The sequence below is a fragment of the Triturus cristatus genome, chromosome 2_2 (assembly GCF_964204655.1).
Source record: "Triturus cristatus chromosome 2_2, aTriCri1.1, whole genome shotgun sequence".
NCBI lineage: Eukaryota > Metazoa > Chordata > Amphibia > Caudata > Salamandridae > Triturus > Triturus cristatus.
The window spans coordinates 1,012,501,142-1,012,528,054 of record NC_140582.1 but is presented as its reverse complement, the minus strand read 5'-3'; the positions used below and the strand labels follow the sequence as shown (position 1 = coordinate 1,012,528,054).

Here is a 26,913-nt window from a genome sequence, read left to right as displayed (position 1 = left end):
TTCTTCAGAAAAATCTATTTGTAAAACTGCAGGTTTAGAAAATAATTTTTATGTATGTGTAAACTGTTGGGTTATTTTGCGGCGTAATTTGGATGTAGAAAAAGGTTTAGTGAATGAAGCAATGGGAAAAGTTGTGGATTTTGTTAATTATAAGAATAAAGATGGAATTGAATGTTTAAAAATTTAATTTGATCAGATTGAAGAAGTGAAACAAATTGCTTGTTCTGCTAGTTAAAGATTTGTATGTACGTAGAAAACAGTTTCCTCTTTCTTTGGCATATGCAGGGACTATTCATAAATCTCAAGGATTAAGTGTAGACAGTGCTTTGGTGAACATTGGAAGTACCGTGTTTAAAGAGGGTATGGCATATGTTGCTTTGTCGCGAGTCAGAAGTTTATCTGGTTTGTTTTTGATTGATTTTGAGGAGTCAAAGATTTCTGCAGATGCAAACTGTATAAAAGAGTATTATAGGTTACGAAGAGTGTATGCTCCCCATTTAGGGCAATATCCTGGGTTTGAAAAGAGTGTGGTAGGTCGAAAACGAAGATATGAGAATATCTGTAGTGAAGTTATAGAGAAGGAAAAAAATCATAATAACGTTGAGATTGCAAGCAAATTAGTTATCAGTTTGAAAATACTTCTGGTATCAACTGTAGTGGTCAATGTTTTTTTTCTTGAAAGATTGCAACAGCAAATTGAGGAGAATCAGGAAAAAAGATTTTGTTGCTTTCTGTTTATGAAAAATTGAGAACAGATAAAACTAAAATGCAAAGCGTTTCTGATATTCGTAAACTTTTGGATATATGTTCTGGTTCTACACAATTTACGCAGAATATCCAACAAGATGCTTAGGAATTTCTAATGTATATGCTTACCGTTTTGGAAAATGAAAAATGAAGGCATATAAATTGAAAATCTTTTGGCCTTCGTTATAAATGGGAACATCACTGTGAAAATTGTATGTTCACATGTAGTACTGAGACACTGAAAGATTTATATATTTGACATTACCAGACTGTAAATCAGTGTCTTTCAATAAACTAGTTAAAGCAGGAAATCAGAACATAGACTGTAGCCAATGCAACTTAGAAATGTTATCAACACTATTTATACAAAGATTTTTTTTTTTTTTTTTTTAAACGTTTTTATTGGCATTTATAGGTAATAATATACATTAGCACAATTGGTATCGCCATTGATTCAGAGACTTACATAGCAAGAGCGCCCAATCGCAGCCCCTCCGATCTCACAGTCTCGTGGGCGCTCAGGCCATCCGCCCCTATCCTAAAGGATGGCTGCAGGAGCATGGCCGGGATCAGCCGCTGGGTAAGACCCACCAAAGCGCGCCCTGATCACCGCGCCGCGGGGGCGCTGTGCAATATGATTAAACCCCTGTGGATGGTGTCGCAGGGGCTGGAGAAGTGCCGCCAATGAGTAACTATGAACGAACTGGGGGCAGGGAACCAGGGGATGGGGGTGCACTATGTCGTCTATCAGGAATGCCTGCGGCTATGCGCTCGAGAGCTGAATCAACGTGGGGGGGGGGGGGGGGGGGGGGGTGGGGTGGTCGGGCTGGCCCCGGATGCAGAGAGGGGGAGGCCGGATGGGCTGGGATATCGGTCGTAGCCTATGAGGGATCTGGCGGTGAGGCCTGTGACGCCCGCCTCTGCGATGCACCGGGTACTTGAATTGCCCGTGTCGCTCCCAGGGTGAGCTCCGGGGTCGCCGGCGCCCCCAGGGGATCAATCGGTTGTGTACGCGCCGCAGCCTCTGTTTCCTGCGTGAAGGCGTGCAAGAGCATGGCCCAGGGCATGGAGATCGGGTGTTTGCGCATCCCTCGGGCCTCCTCCGTTCTAAGTGTAGTCTCCTCCGCCTTGCCCCATTTCCCGACCGCACCCTCCCACGCCGCTACCGGGGGCCCCCCCGGCGTCTTCCAATGCATCGCGATGCAGCGTTTGGCGAGGAGCAGCATTAAGAAAGCGAACCTCCGTTCCACTTTCTGTGACTTGTGTCGTGCATGAATACCCAGGGCACTCGCCTCCCATGTGTCTAGGTCCCGGAACCCTGTAACCGCTTGTAGGGCAGCGTGTACAGCGTGCCAGTAACTGTAGAGCGTCGGACAGTCCCAGAACATGTGCTTAAACGAGGCAGCGGGCTCTAAGCACCTAGGGCAACCCAACACCCCGTCGGGGAAATATTTCTGCAGCTTTTCGGGGGTCAAATACGCCCTGTGCAGGATATGCAGCTGTATGCTCTTGAACCGATTATTGCGGGACACTTTTTTGGTGTATTCCAGGGCCCTGGCCCACTCCCTGTCGTGCAGAGGCCGTTGGAAGTCATCCTCCCAGTGTTCCCGGAGGGTCGCAAGCGTAGGGCTCCGCAGGAATCTCACCGCTTTGTAGATCCTCATGATGAGATGACGACCCGGCCCCATCTGCAGTATCGCATGAATGACTGGGTGTGTGGGGGGATCCGTTTCGATCCCACCCCACTGCCTACGACAGTCCGTGAGGAGCTGTCTGTGCCAGAGGAATTGTCCCCCGGGTAGCTCGAAGTCCCCGACTAGTGCTTCGAAGGGCTGCAAACTCTCACCGGAGAACAGCATCCCCACTTCCGTTACCGTGTGCTCCGTCCATACCCGCATCATTTGCTCCGTGTAGTATGCCCGGCCCCTGGGGAGCCCCACCAATGGTAGCAGTGGAGAGTACAGGGGAGTACCCCGACTAAGTCGATGAACGCGTGCCAGGCAGGCACGCGCCGTCATGACCTGAAGGGGCCGGGATAACGGCGGTGCTGCACCCGGCAGCAGCATGCGGTGGACAGCTGGGACCGGGATCCGCCCCGCCTCCACGATCAGCTCCTCTTGCGCCCGGCCTGCCGTCCAACGCGACACCCACTGCAGTTGGGCGGCAAGGAAATACGCCTCGAATGAGGGAGCCGCCATCCCGCCCTGATCGAGGGGCAGTTGCAGTTTCGCCAGGGCTATCCGCCGGCGGCCGTTACCCCAAATAAGGGTCCCAAGCAGGGTATCCAACTCCCGGAACAGGGATCGCGGAGGGACCACCGGAAGATTGGAGAAGAGGTACAGCAGGCGCGGGACCAGGATCATCTTTGCAACGGCGATCCTTCCCGGAACAGCCAAGTGGAGGCCCCTCCAGAAATGGACCTGGGATCGGATGTTAGCCATCAGTACGCGGTAATTCCCCTCGTAAATATCTTGCGGCGTATGGTATAGTTTAATGCCGAGATAGCGGACCGCCTGGGGACTCCACGATACTTCAACGTCGCCTAATCGTATCGGACCCTGGGGCACAACCTGCGTCAAGGGGTAGACAGTGGACTTGGCCCAGTTCACCCTCAGGCCCGTCACCTCAGCAAAATCATGCAGAATACGTGATATAGGGGTCAAATCGGCCGTGATGTCCCGGATATATATGAGGACGTCGTCGGCGTACATTGATACTGCATGGATATGATCGTCGATCGGAATGCCCCACTCCCCACATGGTCGCCAGCGGCTCCATCGCCAACGCGAATAGCAAGGGGGAGAGGGGACATCCCTGCCTGGTCCCGCGCCGGATCGTAAGGAATCCGAGATGAGAGGGCCTATGCGCACTCTGGAGCTGGGCGAGGAGTAGCTGAGCCGAGTATAGGCTAACAGTTTGAGCCCGACGCCCATGCGTAACAGGACCTGAAACAGGTAGGCCCAGGAGAGCGTGTCGAATGCTTTTTCGAGGTCTAGCACCAGACACGCCGCCCGAGGGAACCGCTCCCGCACCTGGTCCTGTACGTGGAACAGCCGCCGAATGTTAGAGGAGGTGTGCCTACCTGGCACGAATCCGCTCTGGTCGGGGTGGACAAGCCGTGGGAGGACCGTGGCGTACCTGTCTGCCAGGGCTTTCCCATAAATTTTGTAATCCGCCGACAGCAGAGTTATGGGTCAGTAGGAGCCTAGCTGATGCGGGTCTCTATCCGGTTTAAGGAGGGACACTACAACGGACTCGCGCATGGATCGAGGCAGGACTCCCGCGTCCAACGCCGCTTGGAACTGCAACTCCAGTTGAGGGACCAGCTGGGGCGCGAACGTCTGGTAAAAGTCAAGGGGAAAGCCATCGAGGCCAGGGGCCTTGTGGGTGGCCAACGCCTTCATGGCGCGCCGAAGTTCGGCCGCCTTGAGAGGGCGATCGAGGTCCTGGCGCGTATCACGGTCTATGCAAGGAAGCTGAGTGCGGTCCAGGAAGTCCACCGGGGCGGGAGCCGACACCGAGGAGCAGGGGCTCGTATATAAGCGCATGTAATGCTCGTGGAAGGCCTGGAGAATCCGCCCCTGCGAATACACCAGGGTGCCCCGAACGTCCCGGATGGCCGTAATGGTCGGGAGACTCGAGTCCTGTCTTATGAGCCACGCCAGCAAGGCACCCGCGCGATCGCCCTCTGTGTGGGCCCTTGCAGCGTACGCCGCGAAATTAAACCGACGCATGCTTGCTAACGCTACGGCGTACGCAGTCTCGGCACTAGCTAGCGCAGCCGGCGCGGCTTTAGTGAGATCCGTCTCCTTGGTGAGCTCGGCCAGTGCCTCTTCCGTCCGCTGAATGTCCCCCTCGAGAACCCGCCGGCCCCCGTAATATGACGAATGCAAGTGCCACGCATCACAACTTTGAAGGCATCCCACTCCGACGTGCGGGTACTAGCCGTGCCGGCGTTCTCCCTGAAATAATGGCCGATGTGGTCCGCCAAGGTTTGGCGGAAGACCGGGTCCTCAAGGCTGTCCCGAGGGAGGCGCCACGCGGGGACGGGGGGGATGTGGCGGGCGCCACTGCAGCGTGATCGTATGGGCGTCATGGTCTGATATAGTTCTACCCAGGTAATCAGCGTCCAGAACGGTAGGAAGAACGGTGGGGGAGCAAAGGAAACAGTCCAGGCGCACTCGAAGGTTGTGCGGTCTGGAGTGGAAGGAGTATAGTTTAGTGGTGGGATTCCGAGCCCGCCAAGCGTCCGCCAGAGACCAATGCTGCAGCCAGGCTGCGAACCGTTTTGCCTGTGTTACGATGGGGGAAGTGGGGAGGGGCGGATGGGATCTATCCAAGAGTATATCTTGTACGCAATTGTAATCGCCCCCCAGGATCCACGGCACCTGCGCATATGCGCTTAAGGGGTTGGAGAGCGTGTCCCAAAATTTGGATTGATCGACGTTCGGCCCATAGATGCTACCTAGTAATATCGTCTGGCCGTCTAACTGACCAAGTAATAGGACATAGCGACCCTCCGGGTCTATTACGTGCGATAATTCCTGAAGAGGAGCCCCCGGCCGCACCCATATGAGGGCGCCGCGGGCGAATGCAGAGTAAGTCGTGATATAAAGGGCCCCCCGCCAGCGTTTGCGCAGTTTCGTCACCTCCCCCCGCCGCAAGGTGTGTCTCCTGCAGGAGCGCAATGTGTGCCTGGTGACGCTTGATGTATGCATATACGGAGTAGCGCTTGCGTGCCGTATGCATGCCTCGCACGTTCAGTGTAAGAAGTGTGAGTTTACTGGCTTGTGTCATCAGCGCATGTGTCTAGTGCACCTCGCAAGGCGGGACAGTCGGGGCCCCCAGAGGCCCCCCGGCGTCTATCCCCGTGCCCCCACCCCCATGGGTCTTGCGCATCGACGCGGCAGCTTAGCAGCGCATGGGTAGGGACATAGTGCAAAAGGTGTGCGTGGGGAGGGAAGGGGGAACTATGGCGAGGCGAACAGAACTTGCCCCAACACGAAGGACATATCGCCCAACACGATACGTCCAAACAGACTCCCAGGTTGCAAGGGAGCATGAACCTATAAGAAAGGGGGGGGGATCGGCCGGCGTCTGCAGTAGGCTCAACGAGTGGGCTGTGCGCTGTAGTTATGGCTAGCCACTAGGGGAATGTGGATGCTTCTGGGGAGGGAAGTGCCCTAGGCAACGGGGAGAGCCCTAGGAGCGCTAGGTCAGCATAGGCATGTGGCGGGAGCCACTCAAATCAAGTAGTCAGCTGTACGCGGGGTGACTGAAGGCAGGGCCCCCCGAGTCCACCCCGGACTGCGTAGCCTCACTGTCCTCCTCCTCCTCCCATGTGAAGACATGGGGGGCCCGTTCCAGGTCCGTTGCCGGGGAGGCCGGGCAAAGGCCCGCCGCCGCTTTGAGGGCCTGGCGCCTTTCCTGGACGATCTGCTCCAAGTCCGGTGACCCCAAGGTGTGTGACGGCCCCCCGGGGGTACCTGGGCGGTTTCGTCGCCGCGTGCGCCGCCTCCTGCGGCCCCCCGCAGTCGCTCGCTGGTCGTTGGGACGCCCGTTCCATCGGGCCCCCGTACAGTTCTGGTCCGCCCAGTCATGTGCCTCCTCCGGCGCCGTGAAGAAATGGGTGACACCGCCATGGATGATCTTCAGGCGGGCCGGGAATAGTAGAGAGTACTGTATGTTTTCCACTCGAAGGCGCCGTTTCACCTCCAGGAAGGACGCCCGTTGGCGTTGGACTGCGCGTGAGTAGTCGGGAAAGATCAGGACAGTGTTATTCTCGACGCGTAACGGGCCCGCCTGCCGGGCCGCTCGCAGCACCGCATCCCGGTCCCTGAAGTGGAGGAATTTGGCCAGCAGCGGGCGAGGTGGGGCTCCTGGCTGCGGCCGACGAGCTGGCACGCGGTGCGCCCGTTCCACCGAGAAGTAGGCCGTACGGTCTTCGCCAGGGGTGAACGACTTAGTCCAGGCTTCAACGTACTCCACCGCATCTGCTCGTTCAATTCCCTCTGGCAGCCCAAGGACGCGGATGTTGCAGCGTCGAGACCGCCCCTCCAGGTCGTCAACGCGTTCTTCCATGGTGGACATGCGGCTCAAAGCGCGCATCGAGTCCCGGTGTGTGTCCACCAGAGGTTGGAGGTCGGCGACTGCTTTGGCGTTGTCCGTAACTCTGTCTGTCAGTTTGCGGTGGTCGTCACGGAGGAGATTGACGTCCGTAGTGAGGGTGCCCAGCTGCTGTTCCAAAGAGAGTTGCGACTGTTCGATCGCCGCCAGGACCTGATCCAGCTTGGTCGACAAGGATGGGTCCCCGGCCGATCCTGCGGCCACCGGGGCCCCTTCACGTGTGCCGGCCGGGCCCCCCGACGCTGCTCCGGAGGCCGGTACCCCCGCCCTGGACTTGCCCATGATGACTGCTGGTAGGGCCGTCGCAGGCACGGCACGGGCGCGGTATCCGGGCCAGGTGTAGTCGTGGTCAGCCCCGGACCCTCCGGTGCTTCGCCGCCACCCGTCCCCGGCCGACGCCGCCGCTGGGCCGCACCGCTGGTGGGGTTGATGGGACCTCGGAGGGCGAGGCAGCCGCCCGAGTGGCAAGGGTCTCCCACGGCGCCGTCACCAGTCTCCCCGCTCCCGCGGCCAGCGCCAGGCTCCGCCGCTAGATCAGTGATGCTCAGCCCAGGAGATTAGGTCGACATTGGCGCCTCACAAATCCCTCGCCGTCCTCCCTGCGCTCCGGGCAGATCCCAGGGGATCGCTGCTGGTAGGACGGTATCCGGGCACCACCTCCGGGACCCAGGGGTCGCTGCGCAGCACTCCACAATCGCGCCGCTCCACCTCTCGCTTCACGCTGCCGGACTGCCACTCACCGCCATCTTCGGATCAGGCAGACGCTCTCGCAGGCAGCTTCGGAGGCCCCCCCCCCCCCGCAGGAGTCACCCCCCCGGGGGGCGCCGTCTCCAGTTCCGAGCACCTCCTCGTGGGCCCACCTGCACCACTGCTCCAAGGGTCGTTCCGCAGGGCCGCTCCTCGTTCTTCCCCGGGTCCGCTCTCATTCGCGATGAGCTTCAATGGCGGCAGTTCTCAGCGGCCAGCGCCACAGACCACAGCACTCCTCGCCATGCCGCTCCTCCCCGCAATGCCCAGCTCCGTCACCTCTGTCCCGGGTCTGCAGGTCTTCAGCAGCTTCGGCGGAGCCGGATGGGCGCCATCTTGTTTTCGGCTCCTCCGCGTCCGAGCGGCTCCCGCAGCAAGGTGTTGACACCCAAGAGCCGCTCCGTTACCGGAGCACCAGCGCTGGACTCCCCGCGCCTCAGGGCAGCTGCAGGATGGCGTAGGTCGCCCCCAGGCTCACCGGGAACAGGCGAGGAGAAAGCCCGGTCCCGGAGCCTCAGCTAGACGCGTCCGTCTCGGCGGCCATCTTTGCCACGCCCCCAACATTATTTATACAAAGATATGGACAATATATAATTTTAATGATGCAACGTTGTACAGCTGATGGAAGAAAATTGGAAACTTTGATAAAAAAGTTTTGTAGCAAGTCAACTATCAATTTCACGAAGAACATTATACTGCCTATTTAAAATGCCAGAAAGGATGGACATATTGCAATGATGCTCACCTGGTTTTTAAAACAACGTTTGCCAAATGAATTACCAAATTCCTACCTAATATTTTTGAAGCCAAAGTTTTAGGAACGTAATTCGGTCTTTGAGGAATTAATGATATGTATTAATGAGAGTACTATTGGACAATTTAAATATAAAGGATTTCAAAAATACTATTTGGCCTAGAGGAAAAGTATTTATTTCAATTAAGGAGTATTTCTTGCACATTCAGTCACCATATATTTTTCAAGGACATTATTTATACTGTATGAAAATTAAAAATAATTGGTCATCGTATTATTTTTTGATTTTTTTCATATTCAAAAAAGAAATTTCTCTTAGAAGAAAGCATTCTACATATTGGTAATTTGATTTATAAGGTTTGTTATTGAAGATGTAGTTTCTATTGAATATTCAGAAATGTTTGTGTATATGATAAATATGTTAGATGTAGTTGTGTTTTTTTTTTTAAACAATCTAATTTATTGGGGGGTTTTTGCCCGCTGTTATGTGAGGAGTACGATTGAAATCACTTTCTAGTGAAATTCAATATATTCTGAGAACTTCAAAAAAGGAAAAGAAAATAATTTATAAAATGTTAAAATTAAGTTGAGTTGTAAAAAATATATTATATATTATAACTGTTTTCCTTCTCTTTCACAGATACTAAATCTAAAATTTCAACTTTTCAGGAATTTAAATTATAAGAAATAACTGAAAAAAATATGAACCATTTTTTATTTCTATTACTGTGACGGTAAGTTTAAGTAAGTATTAAGATGCACAATGGGCTGTGTTTGCACGATGGACGGAGTAGATGTGTGTGGAAAGATGCTCTGTGGGTGTTTTACGTTACAGGATAAAGTTAACATGAATACTGTGTGTCCCTGGGGCCAACTAACCCACCAGATATGTGCAGAAAATGCTAAAGACTTGCACTGCAGAGAGGTATAAAATGGGACATGGTTTAAGAGCACCTCTGTGCAATGCAACTGTATGCTGTTCAATACAGAGACATGGTGGGTTAGAAGGGCCCAGGGACTTTCATGATTAAAAGAAACTAAATTCCTCAACTTAAAAGACGTCACAGAGTGTGTTTGCACAAGTCTCATCAGGCCCCATCCTTTCCCTTTACCACTCTATAAACATGTCCTATCACTTTGCAAAAACCTAAGTACTTACAAATGTATCTTCTCTCTTTGCAGTATTGAAATTACTCTATTTGTAAGTCATAGAGGTAAGAATTGGCCTAGTCATTTACCCTAGTACAAGTTAATTTCTTTATATACTATGCAAGCAGATCTGCATGAAGCTACAAAGTTTGAATACACTCTTCAAAACACCCTGTTTATACCCATGTAGGTTTGGAATCTCCCTGTCATAGGATATCATGTGACCTGCAAAAAAACAGATTTGATTGGTTCATAATATTTCCCATTGTACCTATTGAAGGACCGCAATCATTTCAATCATTCAACTTTGAGCATCTTTGGAGACAAAACTCTGTGCTTACCTCCTATTATTCGCAAGCAATTTTCCAAACAGAAATATGTTACTCTTTGTAACATAGTTATAGCGCAAGACAGTCTTTCATAGTTACAAGGAGAGGAAAAGGCACTCTGTCTACCTTTTCTTCTCCATGTAAATACGAACTCATCATACACACCAGTTTGCGTTGAAAGGGCGTTCTATACGTCTTGCTGTGCGTCTTTGCACAGAACACTCATAGAACAAGACATCTCCAGATTTATCAGAAATCATAAATCTGGACATGTGTGTGAATGCTGCACCATCCTCCAATTGGTGTAGCAAGGCACAACAAGGACAATTGTTTTCATTTCTCCTCATTTTTTCGCTTCCAAAATATGCTTCAATGCACAGCATACATTGAAGGAGAAAAATGCCTTCTGTCATTGTTTTTGTGCAGGCAGGTGTGCCTTCCTGCAGAAAAAAAACTCAACACGACACAGATATCCTTGCACCATGGTGCAAGGGTGCCTGTGTCACCACATGGCTGCAGTTTAAGCAGCAGTGCAGAAGGAAGCATAGACTTGCAACATATTTATGGACATACGTTTCATCCCTGTGCTTCGGAAGTACCACAGCACACTGCAGCTAAAGAGGTTATAGTGTCAGGCTGCAGCACTTCCTTATAGTTCTGCACTTATACATTCACCATACACTACTAATACATTATTTCAGTCAATTATACACTATGCATACATCCAACCAAACTTTCACACACGATCATACAAATATAGCTCTTTTTTTTTCTAAAACAGAGAAGTTAGTTCTGAAAAGAACTTTTTTTTTTTCTTCTTTTTTGTACTTTTTGGAACAATGTTATTTTTTTGTTTTTGGGGAAAAGAAAAAAAAAAAAAGACAACAGGAGGAACAAAACCGTCAACGTCTGCAAAAAAGATAAACACAAGTAGCACTTGTGGTTTTGCTGCGCTCGGCAGATAAGTTCAATTGACTGCTCTCCATAACAGAGCAGTTTGTTGCATTTAATGCAATTAATTTTCAGTTTTCCAAATTCAGGACGTATGTCCGGGAGAGTGGTCGATTGGGATGCCGCAGAAGTGCTTGCCACTGCTGGCGGAGGCTGCTCCCGGAGTCATCTGCATTCCTCCTTGGCAAGGTTCACGGGATGCAGAGTCTTCAGGTTTTTTTGTCATACTCTCAGTACCACAAGAGTATTTTTTCGATAGATCACCTCTGGAAAGCACTCTGACATATTTTACAAGTCACTTTAGTGGCATTGGTTTTATTTTGTCCTTCTGGGAAGGAAAACAATTTCCACACCACTGAGTTGTATCTTTCTGGGCGTGCAGGTTCCACAACAAATCCCTCATCGGACGAATGGTCTGAATCTGATGGTGGCTGCTGTCCAGAAGCCATTGTCTTCAGAGACTGAAAAATTGCAGCTGTGGAAATATTTTTGGGGGAGTTCTTTTAGTTCTAAGGTGTAAAATGTTCCTCCAAAGAAGCTCAAAGAAGAATGATGGAAATGGGTGAGGTCCTTCAAAAGTTACAATGGGAAATGTTATAAACCAATCAAATCGTTTTTTTTCAGGTCACATGGGGTCCGCGCACAGGCAGCACGCACCAAACAAGACTTCGCGAAATCGCATTAAAAAGTAATACAACTTCATTAAAACCAAAAGTATATTATTTTTATGATTAGCTTAGATAATGTCTTACCCTAATATTTGTATTATATATATATATATATATATATATATATATATAAATAATTTAAAACATTAAGAAATTTCCTGCAACCACCGCGAACACGTATACGACGCCGCGCGGGAGCGTCACGTTAAGTAATACGTATATCTCGTGTATGCGGATGGAGTCGCGTTCCAGTCGCATAGTAATCACGCATGAAAATACTTACCCATCGCATATCCCACGCGGATGAGTTATAGTTAGCTGAACTAACTACAACGCCCCTGAAACCTATGATTATATATATATATATATATATATATATATATATATATATATATATATATATATATATATATATATATATATATATATATATATATATATATGTGTGTGTGAGGGGTTAATAGGAGACAAAAAGGTTTCGAGGGAGAGGGGTGCAGTGGGGGAGGGGGAGCAGGAGAGCCTTCAGAGACTGCAGGGGGCACACAAACGTGCGCGGCAGCTGCAGGCCAATCACATAGCAGCGGGGTTCTGCATTTCAAAGTCAGGGAGCAGAGGAAGTTAACACCCCTGCTGCCTTCTGGCTTATTGCTCACCCTCTCTTTACTGGCTCAGCAGCACAGAGCCAGTAAACGAGGGTAAACGCCATGGTTTAGTTTTTTAAAAACACAATTTGCAGGCACTTTTGTAAAACTCACAGGATTACAAAAGTGCTGATTTCGCTTTTTTTTTTTTGCGAATCGCAATGTTGCGATAACCTAGGCGATCTGTTTAAACCAATCCCACAATGTAATGCTGAAAAGACACTTTATTGTTGACTCCTTTACATTCATTTTATGTTTTATGGATCAAAACAAACTTATTCAATGTGACTTGCTTGCAGGCCAGATATCTTTATATATTTTACTATAATTGATAGTGGCCAAAAGAGAGAACAATCGTAATATTTTGTAAAGTGGCTCTTAATGTTTGTTGGCTCCGGCACGCTATGCAGGCAACAAATGCATAGGAAGATAAGATTGAGGATGCAGATAAAGGCAATTAACACTGCTTAAAAAACTGTTATTTTGTTCCTTAATATCTAAGGTAAGGCAGTAGGAGACAGACTCTTACTATCGAGCTGTAGATGAACAAATACTGAACTGCTGTCTAAACATGCTTCTCAAGACTAAGTTATGTTATGCATATTTGTAGAGGGCACTATTATCCAGGTAGGGCATCATGGCGCTCAGCAGGTACGAGTCTTTTGGAAGGAAAGAGGTGGGGAGGAGACTCTTATGTATAGTGGCAGGACATTGCATGATTCAGGAGCGATGTAGAACAAGGATCCACCACCAGATCTGGTTTTCCATATGTGTGGGATTTGTGCAAGCAGGCGTCTGTAGAGGATAGGTGTGTGGAAGGTTTGTGAAAGCAGGTCCAATTGTTGAGGTATGCTGGGCCAGTGTTAGATAGTGCCATGAAACTGTGTATGAGGAGTTTGAATTGTGTTAGTTTGTGAGTGTGGAGCCAGTGAAGCTACTTTAGGTGTGGTGTGGTGCAAGTGCAGCGTAGGAGGTTGACAGGGAGTCTGGCCGTCGTGTTCGGAGTAGCCTGCAGCCTTCTGGTGTTTATTTTGTCGACCCTGGCATAATGGGTGTTCTCATAGTCTAGCTTTCTTGTGACCAGGTCATTTGTAACTGTTTTCTGGGTGCTGAGTGGGAGCCATTTGAAGGTCTTCCTCAACATCTTCAGTGTATTCGAAGCATGAGGCGGTGAGAGCATTCAATTGGGTGGTCATGCCAAGTTTGCTATTGATGATGATCCCAAGGTTCTTGGTGCGAGTGATGGGGTGCCTCGGTCCTATCTCTGTCAACATTCAAGTGGAGTCCCACAGTGATGTGCTCTTCCCAAACATTCAAGTTTCAGTCTTTGTGGTGTTCAGCTTTAGGCAGTTGGTCTTCATCCAAACGGGAAATTGCAGTCATGCAGGCAGTGATCTTGATCCGGGTACTGGGTGTGTCTGTTAGGGAGAGAAGGAGTTTCATGCCAGGTGTACAGTGCCAGACTGACTGACTGTGTTTTCCAGTCAGGAAGGAGGAGATCTATTGGAGTTCTTGTCCTTGGATTCCGATGTCATAGGCTTTGGATGAGGATGGGGTTGGGGGCAGTCAAATGCTGGAAAGAGGTCCAGGAGAAGGAGTGCCACCGTATTTCCTCTTTCCAGAGTCATGCAGATGCCACCCGTGCCAGCGATGAGGGACGTTTGTGTGCTGAGTGGTGCAAAGTAGTTGGTGATTGTTGAGGGATTTGGTGAGGTGTCTGTTGATTCTTTTTTGTAGGGCCTTGGCTGGGAATAGTGTAACAGTGTCCTCTTTTTGCATGGTTGCCCCCACCTTTTGCCAAACTTTTGATGGGCTTTGACTGAGTGTGCCCTGGATTTCTGCCAACCAGGTAGCCAGGGCCTATGTTCTTTCCCTAAACTGCATTGATACAAAACCCAATTGGCACACCTTAGGCCACATGCAAGTCCCTTGTAAATGGTACCCTAGGTACCAAGAGCACTGTGGCCAGGGAAGGCCTCTAAGGGCTGCAGCACATATTGTGCCAGCCTTAGAGGCCCTGTACCCTTTTACACTACGCCCCACACCCACCCCCCAAATTGCAGGCTTCATGTTTTGGTGCAGAAAAAAGTGAAGAGTTTACATGGCAAACATCGCTGTGTGCCATGCCTACAACCCACTACCCTGGCATGGGTAAGCCACCCCTCTAGCCGGATGCACTGTACCAGTGGGGAGGGTACAGGTGCATGAGCCCTAAACCCCTACAGTGTCTAAATCAATTCTTGGACATTGTACGTGCAGTAATGTCATTAAGAGTATATGGTGCTGGAAGATTGTCATTATGAACTCCACGGCACCATAAAGGCTACACTGAAAAATTGGAAGTTTTGTATCAAACTTCTCAGCACATGAAACCACACTGATGCCAGTGTGGGATTTAATGAAAAATGCACTCAGAGGGCATCTTAGAGATTCCCCCTGAAAAACGACGTAACTAGTGTCTTGGCTGAGTAGCTGCTCGCCAGCTGCCACCACCACACATGAATCTGGACCCCTTGCTCGACAGCCTGCTGCTCTCGGGGGTCTGAAACAATGCACATCCTGGGACGAGGTGCCAAGCCACAGAGGGGAAGCTTCAAAGGCTTGCCGCCTTTGTGAGCTACCCTAGCTATTTGCTTCTTCCAGCAACTGGCCCCACCGGTTCTGAACCCCACTTTGGGCAGGAGAATCGGCAGGAAAACCAATTGAGGAAGGGAGGTGTGGCCACCTTTGCCAACCTCACCCCTCAGGTGGGGGGAGGCTAGGTGAAGCACAAATCAGTCCCTGCCATCTTGCAGATGTGGGGGACCCAGCCAACCAGAGCGTGGCATATGCCCCCCTCCCACTGGAGAGTGGCACAATAGGGGGGTGTACCCTGCCCTCTACCTACCTGTAACGGCCCTACATCTAGTATTTAGGGGACACCCTGTACCTTGCTTCCTCAGATCCAGAAACGACAAGAAAGAAGATAAGAAGTACAGATGAGCCGTGCAGAGCTAACAAGAGGACGACGCCCACTGACTTGGCCCCAGCCCTATCTCCCCTCGAACTGGCTCCTGCGAAATCCGGCTGTGTCCTGCAGCTAGCAACCTCAAAACCCCAGGAGGACCTGCCTGCCTTCACTTTCAAAGACTGCTTCTCCCTTGAACATCGGATTTGTTCAACTGCAACCTCTGGCAACAGCCGGAGACCGCAAATCCGCCCCACTCTGCACCCGCCGACCACAGCCCGAGCGGGCAAACACCACGAGGCGGTCACCCCGGCGATCCTGAACCGAGATCCGGTGACCCCTAACCTGCCTCAAGCCTCCTGCCAACGCCTGCAGCCTAAATCCAGAAGGCTCCCCTAACCACGACCCGGAGCTGGTAAGAAGATCTGACCTCAAAAGGCACCCCTGCATCCGACGGCCCACGGCCTTGTGTGCCCATACAGACGGTGCCTAACCAACCCCTAACTTCCCAACTTACCTCTTGAAGTGGTGGTCGCACCCAGAAGTCCTTAGTCTCCCTGCCTGCAGTGCTTTTGCATGAATAACCAAAACGTATTTACTTACCTGTTTGCAGGAAATGTCCCAGTGCTGAATCTAGGTATCCAGGACTGAGTTAGAAAAGTAACGTAAAAAAAGTCACTTACCTGTAATTTACTGAAAAAGCCTATTAATTTCAATGTACTGTATTTGCTAAGTATTGCAACCTACTGCATCCCCTGTAGAGCAAACAAAGTACAATTCCTATTGCATTTTCAAACTGTTCTACATTCAGCAACTTATTACTGTTTAGTATTTAATGCTTACCTGTGCCAGGCTTGCTTGGTTCTAAAAATAAAACAGTATATTTTTTATACAAAAACAATTGGTCTAGAGTTCAGTCCTTGAGTGTGTGAATTCATTTGCTGACTGAGTGTGCACATCAAATGCTTAATACTGTCCTCTGATACTCCCTTACTGTTCGACCACTCTACCACAAATAGAGAGTAAGGTTCTATCTAACATTAACGTCTGCCTACCTCTGGGGTCACCTGGACTCTATACCTCATTTTGGCTGAGTATATATAGAGCCAGTTTCCTACACAAAGTCTTCATCCTACCCTGTTATACAGACTACGTGTGCCCAGACTATCCTTAAACAACCAAGTACTAGCTATGAGTAGGACAACTTAAAAGGCTCTACTAGCTAAGGCAGGAAGCCAACAGCCAACCAGAATCTTCTTGAATAAAAGTACAAACACTACTCCAATCCACAACAAATGCCTTTTCACAGCTTTATTATTGTTGCAGCAAAAAGTCCCCAGTCAATTTGGCTGCACTGGTTTTATAGAATGGAGCCAGAGCCCTGCATCTCATCTCATCTCATCACCAGAGGAACCAATATCACAGGACTCAGGTGATGGGAAGGATTTATTCAGGTCAGGAGAAACCTTCTCTTAAAGCAACTGACAGAAGGCCACCCAATCCTCTAGATAAAACAGGCTCCCCTTAAGGATATTTGGAAAGGAGTATGTGCAGGTTAGCATGTCCATCATAGACATAGCTAGCCTTCCTCAAGGAAAAACATTAATTTGTACAGCAGGCACCAAGGGTACAAATGAAGCCAATCGATCATCAAGTCATCAGTAAACTACAGCCACTATACAGACTGGGGTCTGTATGGAGGGGGTGGATCATGTATATAGGTCACACAAAGGTTGAAGGCAGGGGTGGATCCTTAGTTGTAGGAAGCTGGCTTTATATAGACTACACCAAAATGAGGTATAGTGTGTACAGAGTCCAGTGGAACCCTAAAGGTAGGCAGAGGTAAAAGTAGATAGCACGTTACTCTCGGTGTGGTAGTGTGGTCAAGTAGTAAGGCTTCATCAGAGAGTAGTGTTAAGTCTTTGTTGTGCACGCTCAGGCAGCAATGATGTCACACACTTAAAGACTAAACTCAGAGCAATTTGTTTGTATCAAAAAATATTATGTTTATTTTATTTCTAGAACCAAGCCAAGCCTGGTGCAGGTAAGTGAAATAATACTTTGCAAAATCCTATGCAATGTTTTACAGTTGAAGGCAGGTTCAAATGCAGTTGGTTGAAATACAGGTAAGTCAATATTTCGAAATTACTTTACAAATTACTTTAAGTAATTTTTTCTACTCAGTGTGATATGCCTAAAAATCACACTGGGACGTTTCCTATAGAAAAGTTAAGTAAATCAGTTTTTGTACATTTGCAGTTTTTCAGTGTTTCATACAAACCAACTCCACACTTAAAGAATTTAAGGAAAACAGTCAATGCAATCCTATGGGAGGAAATGAAGCTATTGGTTTGCAGTTAAGTGAAAGTTTGTGGGATTTAGTATTTTGGAGTTAGAACCAGGGTTCCCCCAAGATCAAGGATGCACTCTCTAAGCACCCTCAGTGGCACTAGGGCGGTCGGGTGCAGACTGCTGAGGCCCAATATTATCAAATGAGGGATAGAGGGCCTTCGATTGGTGGCTGCTCACGAGCAGGCCACAAGGTTGTGGGAGCAAAGCTCCTGGTGATAAGCTCAGGGCAAAGGGGGATCCGAGTTAGCACCCAAAGTGCACCTGCAGCAGCACAGGGGCGGCTGGGTGCAGGGTTCTGTTTTGGCATAGGGTGCCTTGTTGTTTTCAATGGGAGTTGCTGGTTTTGGATTTTGGCTGCAGGCTCGGTCCAGGATGACTTCCGGGAGGAACAAACAACTGGGCAGGTAAGTTGGAGGGCTTGGTTGTAGGTGCACCTCGGGTTCTCTTCTCCAGGGCGGCTGGATGCAGGGGTGTCTTTTGAGGGGGGATTTCACCTTACCAGGCCACTCATGATTGGGGTGGGGTCTCCGTGCAGAGGCTGCAGGCGACGTTGGGAGTCCTGGTGGGGTCAACCCACGGTGAACTTTGACTCTCGAGTGCTAGAGGACCTCCCTGGGACCAGTGAGCCACTCAGATTCGGGCTGTAGTGGTGGTTCCAGGCGTCTGGTTTCTTTGTCCTCAGCAGGCTCAGTCTCTGTCTTGGGAGTTTTTTGTTTCAACAGAGCTGCTGTTCACAGGATATCCGGTCTTTGTTTAAGGTAGTCAGTCTTCTCAGGGGTTCAGGAGGTCACTGGCTGCAGGACAAGGCGACTTTTGGCATTGGATCTCTGGATAATGCAGATAGGCGGCTGGGGCCAAGTCAGTTCTTCTCTGCAGTCTCTTCTGCTGGGCGTCTTCTCACGTCCTTCTTCTTCAAAGGTTGCGGGAATCTAACTTCTTGGTTCAGAGCCCACACCTAAATACTGTATTTAGGGGGCGTTTTAGGGTTCTCGAGGTCAGTAGCCAATGGGTTACAGACTCTAGGGTGACTATACCCTTGGTGTGCTCATCCCATGTGGGTGAGTGGGGACAAACCCTAATCCTGAATCTGCAAGATGGCTGGCGCTGAAGAGTGGGCTTCACCTTGCCTACCCCACCTGAGTGGTGTGGCTGACAGAGGTGGGCACACCTTCTGGGCTGTGTAAATTTTTCCCACTTGTTTTTCCGCAGGAAGGGAGCCCGGAAGAGGGCCTGCTCCTGATAGCAGGAGAGGCTGGGAGTCGCGTTACAAAGGCGGCAAGGCCTTTGAAGCTCCACTGCCTCAGATGGCTCTTCATGGCCTGGGGGAGGTGTGCTCACCTCTGCCCAGGAAAGGCTTTGTTTCTGGGCTCAGGGTGCAGAGGCTCACACCCCAGAAAAATGTTCCGTTGTGGCAAGCGGGTGTGTACCAGTCAGGGAACCCACCAGAGGCTGGTCGTTTTTCAGGGGGCACCTCTAAGATGCCCTCTGAGTACATTTTTTATTAAATCCCACATTGGCAGTGCGGGTTTAATGTGCCGAGACGTTGGATACCAAACTTCCCAGTTTTCAGTAAAGCCATTATGGTGCTGTGGAGTTCGTATTGACCAACTCCCAGCACCATATACTCTTAATGGCATTACTGCACTTACAATGTCTAAAAATTGGTCTAGGAACTGTAGGGGTACAGGGCTCAAGCACCTGTTCCCTCACCACTGGTATATTGCACCAAGCTAGAGGTGTGGCTGACCAAAGCCAGGGAAGTGGGTTGTAAGCATGGCACACAGGGATGTGTGTCATGTCGACTCTTCACTCTGTTCTGCACCAAAACACGCAGCCCGCAATGGCAGTGTGTGTGTTTGTGTGTAAAGGTACAGGGTCTCTAAGAGTAGCACAATAAGTGCTGCATCCCTTAGAGGCCTTCACTGAACACAGTGCCCTTGGTACCCATGGTACCTTTTACAAGGGACTGACCTGTGGCAAGAGAGGAGCCAATTGGGGGTACAAGGTACAGTTCTGGGAAAGAACACAGGCCCTGAGAACCTGATTGGCAGGGAAACAGCGAACAAAAAAGACTCACTGATTGACAAGGGAATAGGTTACATCAGAAAGAACTTCCCACATGCCACATTTAGGAAGTCCCAAAGGCTTCTTTTGCATTCAGGAGGGGTAACTTGATTCTAGCGTACAATCAACCTAGAAACAGAAGGGAGAACAACCCAACTTTGAAGAAAGAGGATTGGTCTTCTTGAATGCTAACACCTCCATGCCAACTAATTAATCAATGCAAGCAGAAAATGAGAACAAAGTTACAATGCAGATTTACGAGATACCATCAATCTGGTTAATGGGTGTGTCAACAGATCATGGGCCATGAATACTATGCCTGGGCCCGTTAACAAAATGTACGTTCCAAAGAGGCTCATAAGTCGCAAAAAAGGATGTATGAGTAACAGTAGTCAGAAGTTCGGAGATTCAATCAACCAATCATGAAATTTGTAAAGCACGCTACTTACCCGTGAGGGTCTCAGGGCGCTGGGGGCGGAGGGGGGGGGGGGGGGAGGGGGGTGGGTGGGGGGGAGGGAAGAGAGAATGATCCTCTTTATTAAACTACCAGCGATCTATCTGAAACACTCATGAAGGATGGATAACAGCCGCTATAAAAATGGTGGAAGGAAGTATACCACATGTCTAGGAGTATGGCTGAAATGTGTACCAGTCATGGGACTGAAATGTGGGAGCCTATAGCAGGAACCTGAAAAAGTTTGTATGCAACAGGACAACCATTCAAAACTAACTAAAAGTCCCAAGCATGTTCTGGTCCTTTGACATGTAACTAGCACATCCAAAGGAGTCAAGAGGAAACAGAAGAAAAAATGGGGACAAAGTTTGGGAAACTTAGTGGGATAGAACATGATCAACAGATGGGGAAGGAAACTACCTACCGTGATCAAACTGAAATTTAAAGCTATATGTAGTAAGTTTGAAGACTACTTGATATCCAACTAGGCAAAGAAGGCGGCAATGTGGAAAAGCTGAGTCAATGTGGTATACTAAGTGGTACAGTAGGTCCTCACTTACGATCCTTACCATCCTATGTACTTTAGAGCTGAACCTGCTTCCTGAACTTAATAAGGAATCTGGGGGCTCTGATATTTAGGCCTCTCTTACCCCACAAGTCAATACAGTAATATAAAAACTGTTAATTTCACACCAATATACTCAACCCTATTTGCATCACTGCTTTCCCAGAACAGTGTACTGAGAATTGGTGCCACAATAAATGCCCTCTACATTACCCTTCTTCAGAAACTTTTGGTTCAGCTTCAATGAACCCAGAATACAGCAGCGAGTATGGTCTTTAGGCTGAACAGATGAGAATACTTTTTTCATCCAACAGAGCTTGGCACTAACAGATTCAATTTAATTAGAATCCTAAACATTGTGATTAAAAGCTTCCATCAAACTGAACCAATATTTCTTTTAAACTCATATTGTGGTTGGATACTGGCACTCTGAATAACAAAACCAAATACATCCTAGTGGACCCCAAATTTAATCTCATAGCACTGGGAGGACAGTCCTTTTCAGTACATGCACAATATTGTAGGATATTTTTGCTTTTAGACAACAAGCTCTCAACCACACTCTTAAGCTTCAGACTTTGTGTTTAGACCAGTGCACTGAGGCCCATTGAGGTGGTGGGTGCAGTAGAAATGATCAGTCAGTCTAAGTCAGTGGCCTCCTACATTAGTTTCATTTTATAAAAATGCAACCTTAAGATGATAAACATAACACCCTGGTAAGAAGATTTTCCAAGTTAGACAGCAAGCACATAGGAGAAATAATTGATCTCACCTTCTTTGCCCTGAAGATCCTTAAGCTTGGTGCAGAGTTCTTCCACTAATGATTCAAATCCAGAGTTCTGTAAATCAAAAAAGAAAGAAAGTTTAAAAATATTAAAATGATCTCTGCCATAAACTTGTTTGTGTTTTTGATGAAAGTAGGAGAGAAACGAAATGGTCATACTTCATATAAATGGAAAGAAGAAACGAGTAGTAATTATTTTTTGCAGCTTGACTAACTCCCTCCCCCCAATCACCTCCCTCATCAGAGACAAGGGAAGGTCGCATATGAATCTAGAAGACCTTCAAGCTGCAAAACCATAATTAATGGTAAGTAACTGGTTTATTTTGCAACATGTAGTGTCTTCCAGATTCACAAGCTGTCCACAGACTAAGTAGCAGTGTTATGTCCCCTTTGAAGGACAGTTTGAAACAGCGGATGAAAATAAGTGTTTGAGAATTAATTGGTCTACCACTACTTATTGGCAGTTGTTAACAGTAATGCTTTGTGAAGGTGTGGTCCGGTTACCATGTGGCGGGCTTTGCATATTTCTTGTAGATATACCTTAGGAACAAACGCAAGGGTTGCTACCATCTTACTAGAAGAGTGAGCACTTTCACCTGAAATTTCCTATTGGTCAAGGCATAGCAGTGATCAATTGTTTGTAATATACACCTTGTAACAATGTTCTTTGTTACTGTTGTACTTCGTGCTTGTACAGAATGCAACACAAAAAGTATTGTATAGTTCGCCCTTCATTTCTTGAATGTAATACACAGAATGAATGAATTAAAGTGTTGCTTACAAAGCTCACCGTCATTCCCGAAGGAGCATGCTGGCGCTAGGCAGTAGCAGAAATGACTACATAACTGAGAATAACCCACCAACAAGCATTTGCAATGCAATAGGTCTCGCATTTGCAAGAGTTTGAGCTATTGTCATTGTAAATGACTATCCCTTTTATTTATGTGTTATGAAAACCTGCAAGCGGTTCCAAAATCCGAAGAAGAGCTAGAAGAAAGAAGACCTGCCCTGCAGCTGCTAAGACGAGGAAGACACCAACTGCTTTGGCCCCAGCCCTACCGGCCTGTCGATCCTCGAACCTGCTCCTGCTCCAACACAACATCTCTTGTGGCCAGCAACCTCACAAACCCCAGAGGACCTGGCTACCTTTTGACTCTAAGCCCCCTGGGACTCCCATGAGTAGAGGCTCTACTCAAAAACTACTTCTAATCCCTGGCAGCAGCCCGGAACCGCGAACCCAGCACACTCTGCACCCGCCAAGCCTGGCCTGTGCCAGAGTGAACAAAGACCACGAGGACGACCCCACGGCGACTGTGACCCCGAGTCCGGCACCCAAAGACCTCCCTCGACACTCCTGAAGAAGCCTGCAGCCTCAGAACCAGGTGCCCCCCCCAACCGCGATCAACAGAGGGTAAGATTTCCCGACACCAAAAGGCACCCCTGCACCCGGCGCCCCGTGGCCCCCTGTGCCCAATCCCAGGGTACCTACCTATCCTCCAACTATCCAACTTACCTCTCGAAGTGGTGGTGGCAGCTGAAGAATCCTCGTCCCCGAGCTTGCAGTCTTTTTCTAAACCGGAGATTTCCCATTGAAATCAATTGAGCGCCCGATGGCTCAAAAGCACCCTGCACCCAGCCGCCCGAGTGGCCCTGGCAGTGTAACCTCTACACCTATCTACTTCCCCACTTGCCCTGAGTAAGTGACCAGGAGCCCAGCTCCCACAGCCGCGTGGCCTGCTAGTCAGCAGCCACCAACCAAGGCCCCCCCTACCTCTCATAGGATAACATTGGGCCTAACTCACTCTGCACCCGGAAGCCCTTGTGCCGCCGAGGGTGAACCAACTGTACCTACCTGACCCTGGGAGACCCCCGAGTCTATGCCCAGAACCTTAACTCTGCCAGTCGAGTACTTACCTTTAAACCGATAACTCAATTTTCTCCATAGGGTAACATTGACTGGCTTTTCCTGAAATTTCTTCCAAGTGTGGACTTTTCAAAACTTTAAATATTCACCAAAAATCAGCCGAGTAACGAAAACAAAAATACTCACCTGCTCTTAGGTGAGATCACAGTGCTGGATCTTGGTGCCCAGCACTGACTCTGAAAAATACTTACCAGTAACCCAATTTTCTCCCATAGGAAATCATTGACTTTTTCTGTGAAATTTCTTCTGTCAATTTCTGCAATATTTAAATATTATTTAAAAATCGTATAATATCTGAAAACGTAATTACTTACCTGTTTTGGATAAAGGTCCCAGTACTGAGTGTAGGCACCCAGTACTGGATTACAAACGTAACGATAACATACTATACCTGCAACTTGAATTTTCTGACATAGGGAATCATTGACTGTTTTCTATGAAATATTTTCGAAGTGTCAACTTTTAAAATAGCAAAATATTGTCTAAAAATCATCACAGTAATTAAGTCGACTTTTATCACTTGATTCCAAGTACTGACCCAGGACTGAATCTAGGATCCAGACCTGAAATTCCAAAAGTAATCCTAAAAGTAATCTGTGGCAAATAACATGAAACTTCCATTGAACTCAATGCATTATTGTGTTTATAATTGTGTTGCCTATTGCAACCACTTGTAACTTTCTACAAAAGTCAATTGCATATTGCAAAAGTATTTAATTAAAGCATCTCATTCTGAGAAAGTATATTTTAATACCTATTGTTGGTTCTAAAATAAAACAAGCATATATTTTTTATATATAAACCATTGGCCTAGAGTTCAGTTATTGAGTGTGTGACACCATTTGCTGGCTGAGTGTGTGCAACAAATGCTTTACACTGTCCTCTGATACTGCCTTACTGCTCGACCAAGCTACAACTTAAGAGAGTAAGGTTATATCTAACTTTAGCAAAACCAAAGGAAATGATGGACGGAGTGTTGAACATTGCAAGCACTCACCCCCAGTCAACTGATCTGGGTTTAATCCATCATCATTCTTTAGCCCACTCTGCCACCCCAGTTCAGACATGGCCATATGCAAATCAGTCTGACCCTGTGCCTCATGGGAACAGTCCAGCCCGAACTGCCAAGCCATGTCTTCCCTGGACCGGAAACAAGCTTCCTAGGACCGGTTTCTAGCATTTCAGCCGTCTTCAGCCAGGCTTGCTTGAATCCAGTGGCAAAGTGAGCAAGGGACTCACGTCTGAGCATACCCTGCCAACTTATGGCAAACAAAGCAAAACCAAAGGAAATGATGGACGGAGTGTTGAACATTGCAAGCACTCACCCCCAGTCAACCGGTCCTAGGAAGCTTGTTTCCGGTCCAGGGAAGACATGGCTTGGCAGTTCGGGCTGGACTGTTCCCATGAGGCACAGGGTCAGACTGATTTGCATACGGCCATGTCTGAACTGGGGTGGCAGAGTGGGCTAAAGAACGGTGATGGATTAAACCCAGATCAGTTGACTGGGGGTGAGTGCTTGCAATGTTCAACACTCCGTCCATCATTTCCTTTGGTTTTTGCTTTGTTCGCCATAAATTGGCAGGGTATGCTCAGACGTGAGTCCCTTGCTCACTTTGCCACTGGATTCAAGCAAGCCTGGCTGAAGACGGCTGAAATGCCAGAAACCGGTCCTAGGAAGCTTGTTTCCGGTCCAGGGAAGACATGGCTTGGCAGTTCGGGCTGGACTGTTCCCATGAGGCACAGGGTCAGACTGATTTGCATACGGCCATGTCTGAACTGGGGTGGCAGAGTGGGCTAAAGAACGGTGATGGATTAAACCCAGATCAGTTGACTGGGGGTGAGTGCTTGCAATGTTCAACACTCCGTCCATCATTTCCTTTGGTTTTTGCTTTGTTCGCCATAAATTGGCAGGGTATGCTCAGACGTGAGTCCCTTGCTCACTTTGCCACTGGATTCAAGCAAGCCTGGCTGAAGACGGCTGAAATGCCAGAAACCGGTCCTAGGAAGCTTGTTTCCGGTCCAGGGAAGACATGGCTTGGCAGTTCGGGCTGGACTGTTCCCATGAGGCACAGGGTCAGACTGATTTGCATACGGCCATGTCTGAACTGGGGTGGCAGAGTGGGCTAAAGAACGGTGATGGATTAAACCCAGATCAGTTGACTGGGGGTGAGTGCTTGCAATGTTCAACACTCCGTCCATCATTTCCTTTGGTTTTTGCTTTGTTCGCCATAAATTGGCAGGGTATGCTCAGACGTGAGTCCCTTGCTCACTTTGCCACTGGATTCAAGCAAGCCTGGCTGAAGACGGCTGAAATGCCAGAAACCGGTCCTAGGAAGCTTGTTTCCGGTCCAGGGAAGACATGGCTTGGCAGTTCGGGCTGGACTGTTCCCATGAGGCACAGGGTCAGACTGATTTGCATACGGCCATGTCTGAACTGGGGTGGCAGAGTGGGCTAAAGAACGGTGATGGATTAAACCCAGATCAGTTGACTGGGGGTGAGTGCTTGCAATGTTCAACACTCCGTCCATCATTTCCTTTGGTTTTTGCTTTGTTCGCCATAAATTGGCAGGGTATGCTCAGACGTGAGTCCCTTGCTCACTTTGCCACTGGATTCAAGCAAGCCTGGCTGAAGACGGCTGAAATGCCAGAAACCGGTCCTAGGAAGCTTGTTTCCGGTCCAGGGAAGACATGGCTTGGCAGTTCGGGCTGGACTGTTCCCATGAGGCACAGGGTCAGACTGATTTGCATACGGCCATGTCTGAACTGGGGTGGCAGAGTGGGCTAAAGAACGGTGATGGATTAAACCCAGATCAGTTGACTGGGGGTGAGTGCTTGCAATGTTCAACACTCCGTCCATCATTTCCTTTGGTTTTTGCTTTGTTCGCCATAAATTGGCAGGGTATGCTCAGACGTGAGTCCCTTGCTCACTTTGCCACTGGATTCAAGCAAGCCTGGCTGAAGACGGCTGAAATGCCAGAAACCGGTCCTAGGAAGCTTGTTTCCGGTCCAGGGAAGACATGGCTTGGCAGTTCGGGCTGGACTGTTCCCATGAGGCACAGGGTCAGACTGATTTGCATACGGCCATGTCTGAACTGGGGTGGCAGAGTGGGCTAAAGAACGGTGATGGATTAAACCCAGATCAGTTGACTGGGGGTGAGTGCTTGCAATGTTCAACACTCCGTCCATCATTTCCTTTGGTTTTTGCTATATCTAACTTTAGCCTCTGCCAAACCTCTGGGGACTGTGGACTCTGTAGGACTCTGTACACCCTGTACCTATTTGGGAATGAATATGCTACTTACCAGTATGCATCTGTTCTTGGCATGTAGGGCTGCTGACATTCATATCTGTGCATAGATCGCCGCCTAGTGTTGGGTCCGGATGTTTGCACGTTGTTGTCCTGGAAGAGTCTTCGAAGTATCCTGGGATAGGTGACTCCTCCCCTGGACTACAGTGCGCATGGGCATCCTCTCCATCCTCAGATTGTTTTTCGCCATTGTGGCAGTGATGGAGTAGATACAGAAAGTGATGACCATGCTTACAGTAATTCTGAGAGCTGCAGCTGCTACAGGCGCCGGGGAGGAGGGAGGGCGATATGAATGTCAGCAGCCCTACATGCCAAGAACAGATGCATACTGGTAAGTAGCATATTCAGTTCGAGGCATGTGGGCTGCTGAATTCATATCTGTGCATAGAATACATAGCAGTACC

At 48.7% G+C, this 26,913-nt stretch overlaps 1 protein-coding gene across 2 annotated transcripts in view; it reads right to left on the bottom strand.

The window, feature by feature from the left end:
• Positions 1 to 26,913, bottom strand: part of KIAA0232 (KIAA0232 ortholog) — a 467,980-nt gene that overhangs the window by 295,433 nt on the left and 145,634 nt on the right. For both annotated transcript variants that reach the window (XM_085642449.1, XM_085642448.1), the window contains exon 4: positions 21,267 to 21,333. In XM_085642449.1, the coding sequence (XP_085498575.1) occupies positions 21,267 to 21,333 (67 nt within the window). The remainder of the gene's footprint in view (positions 1 to 21,266; positions 21,334 to 26,913) is intronic.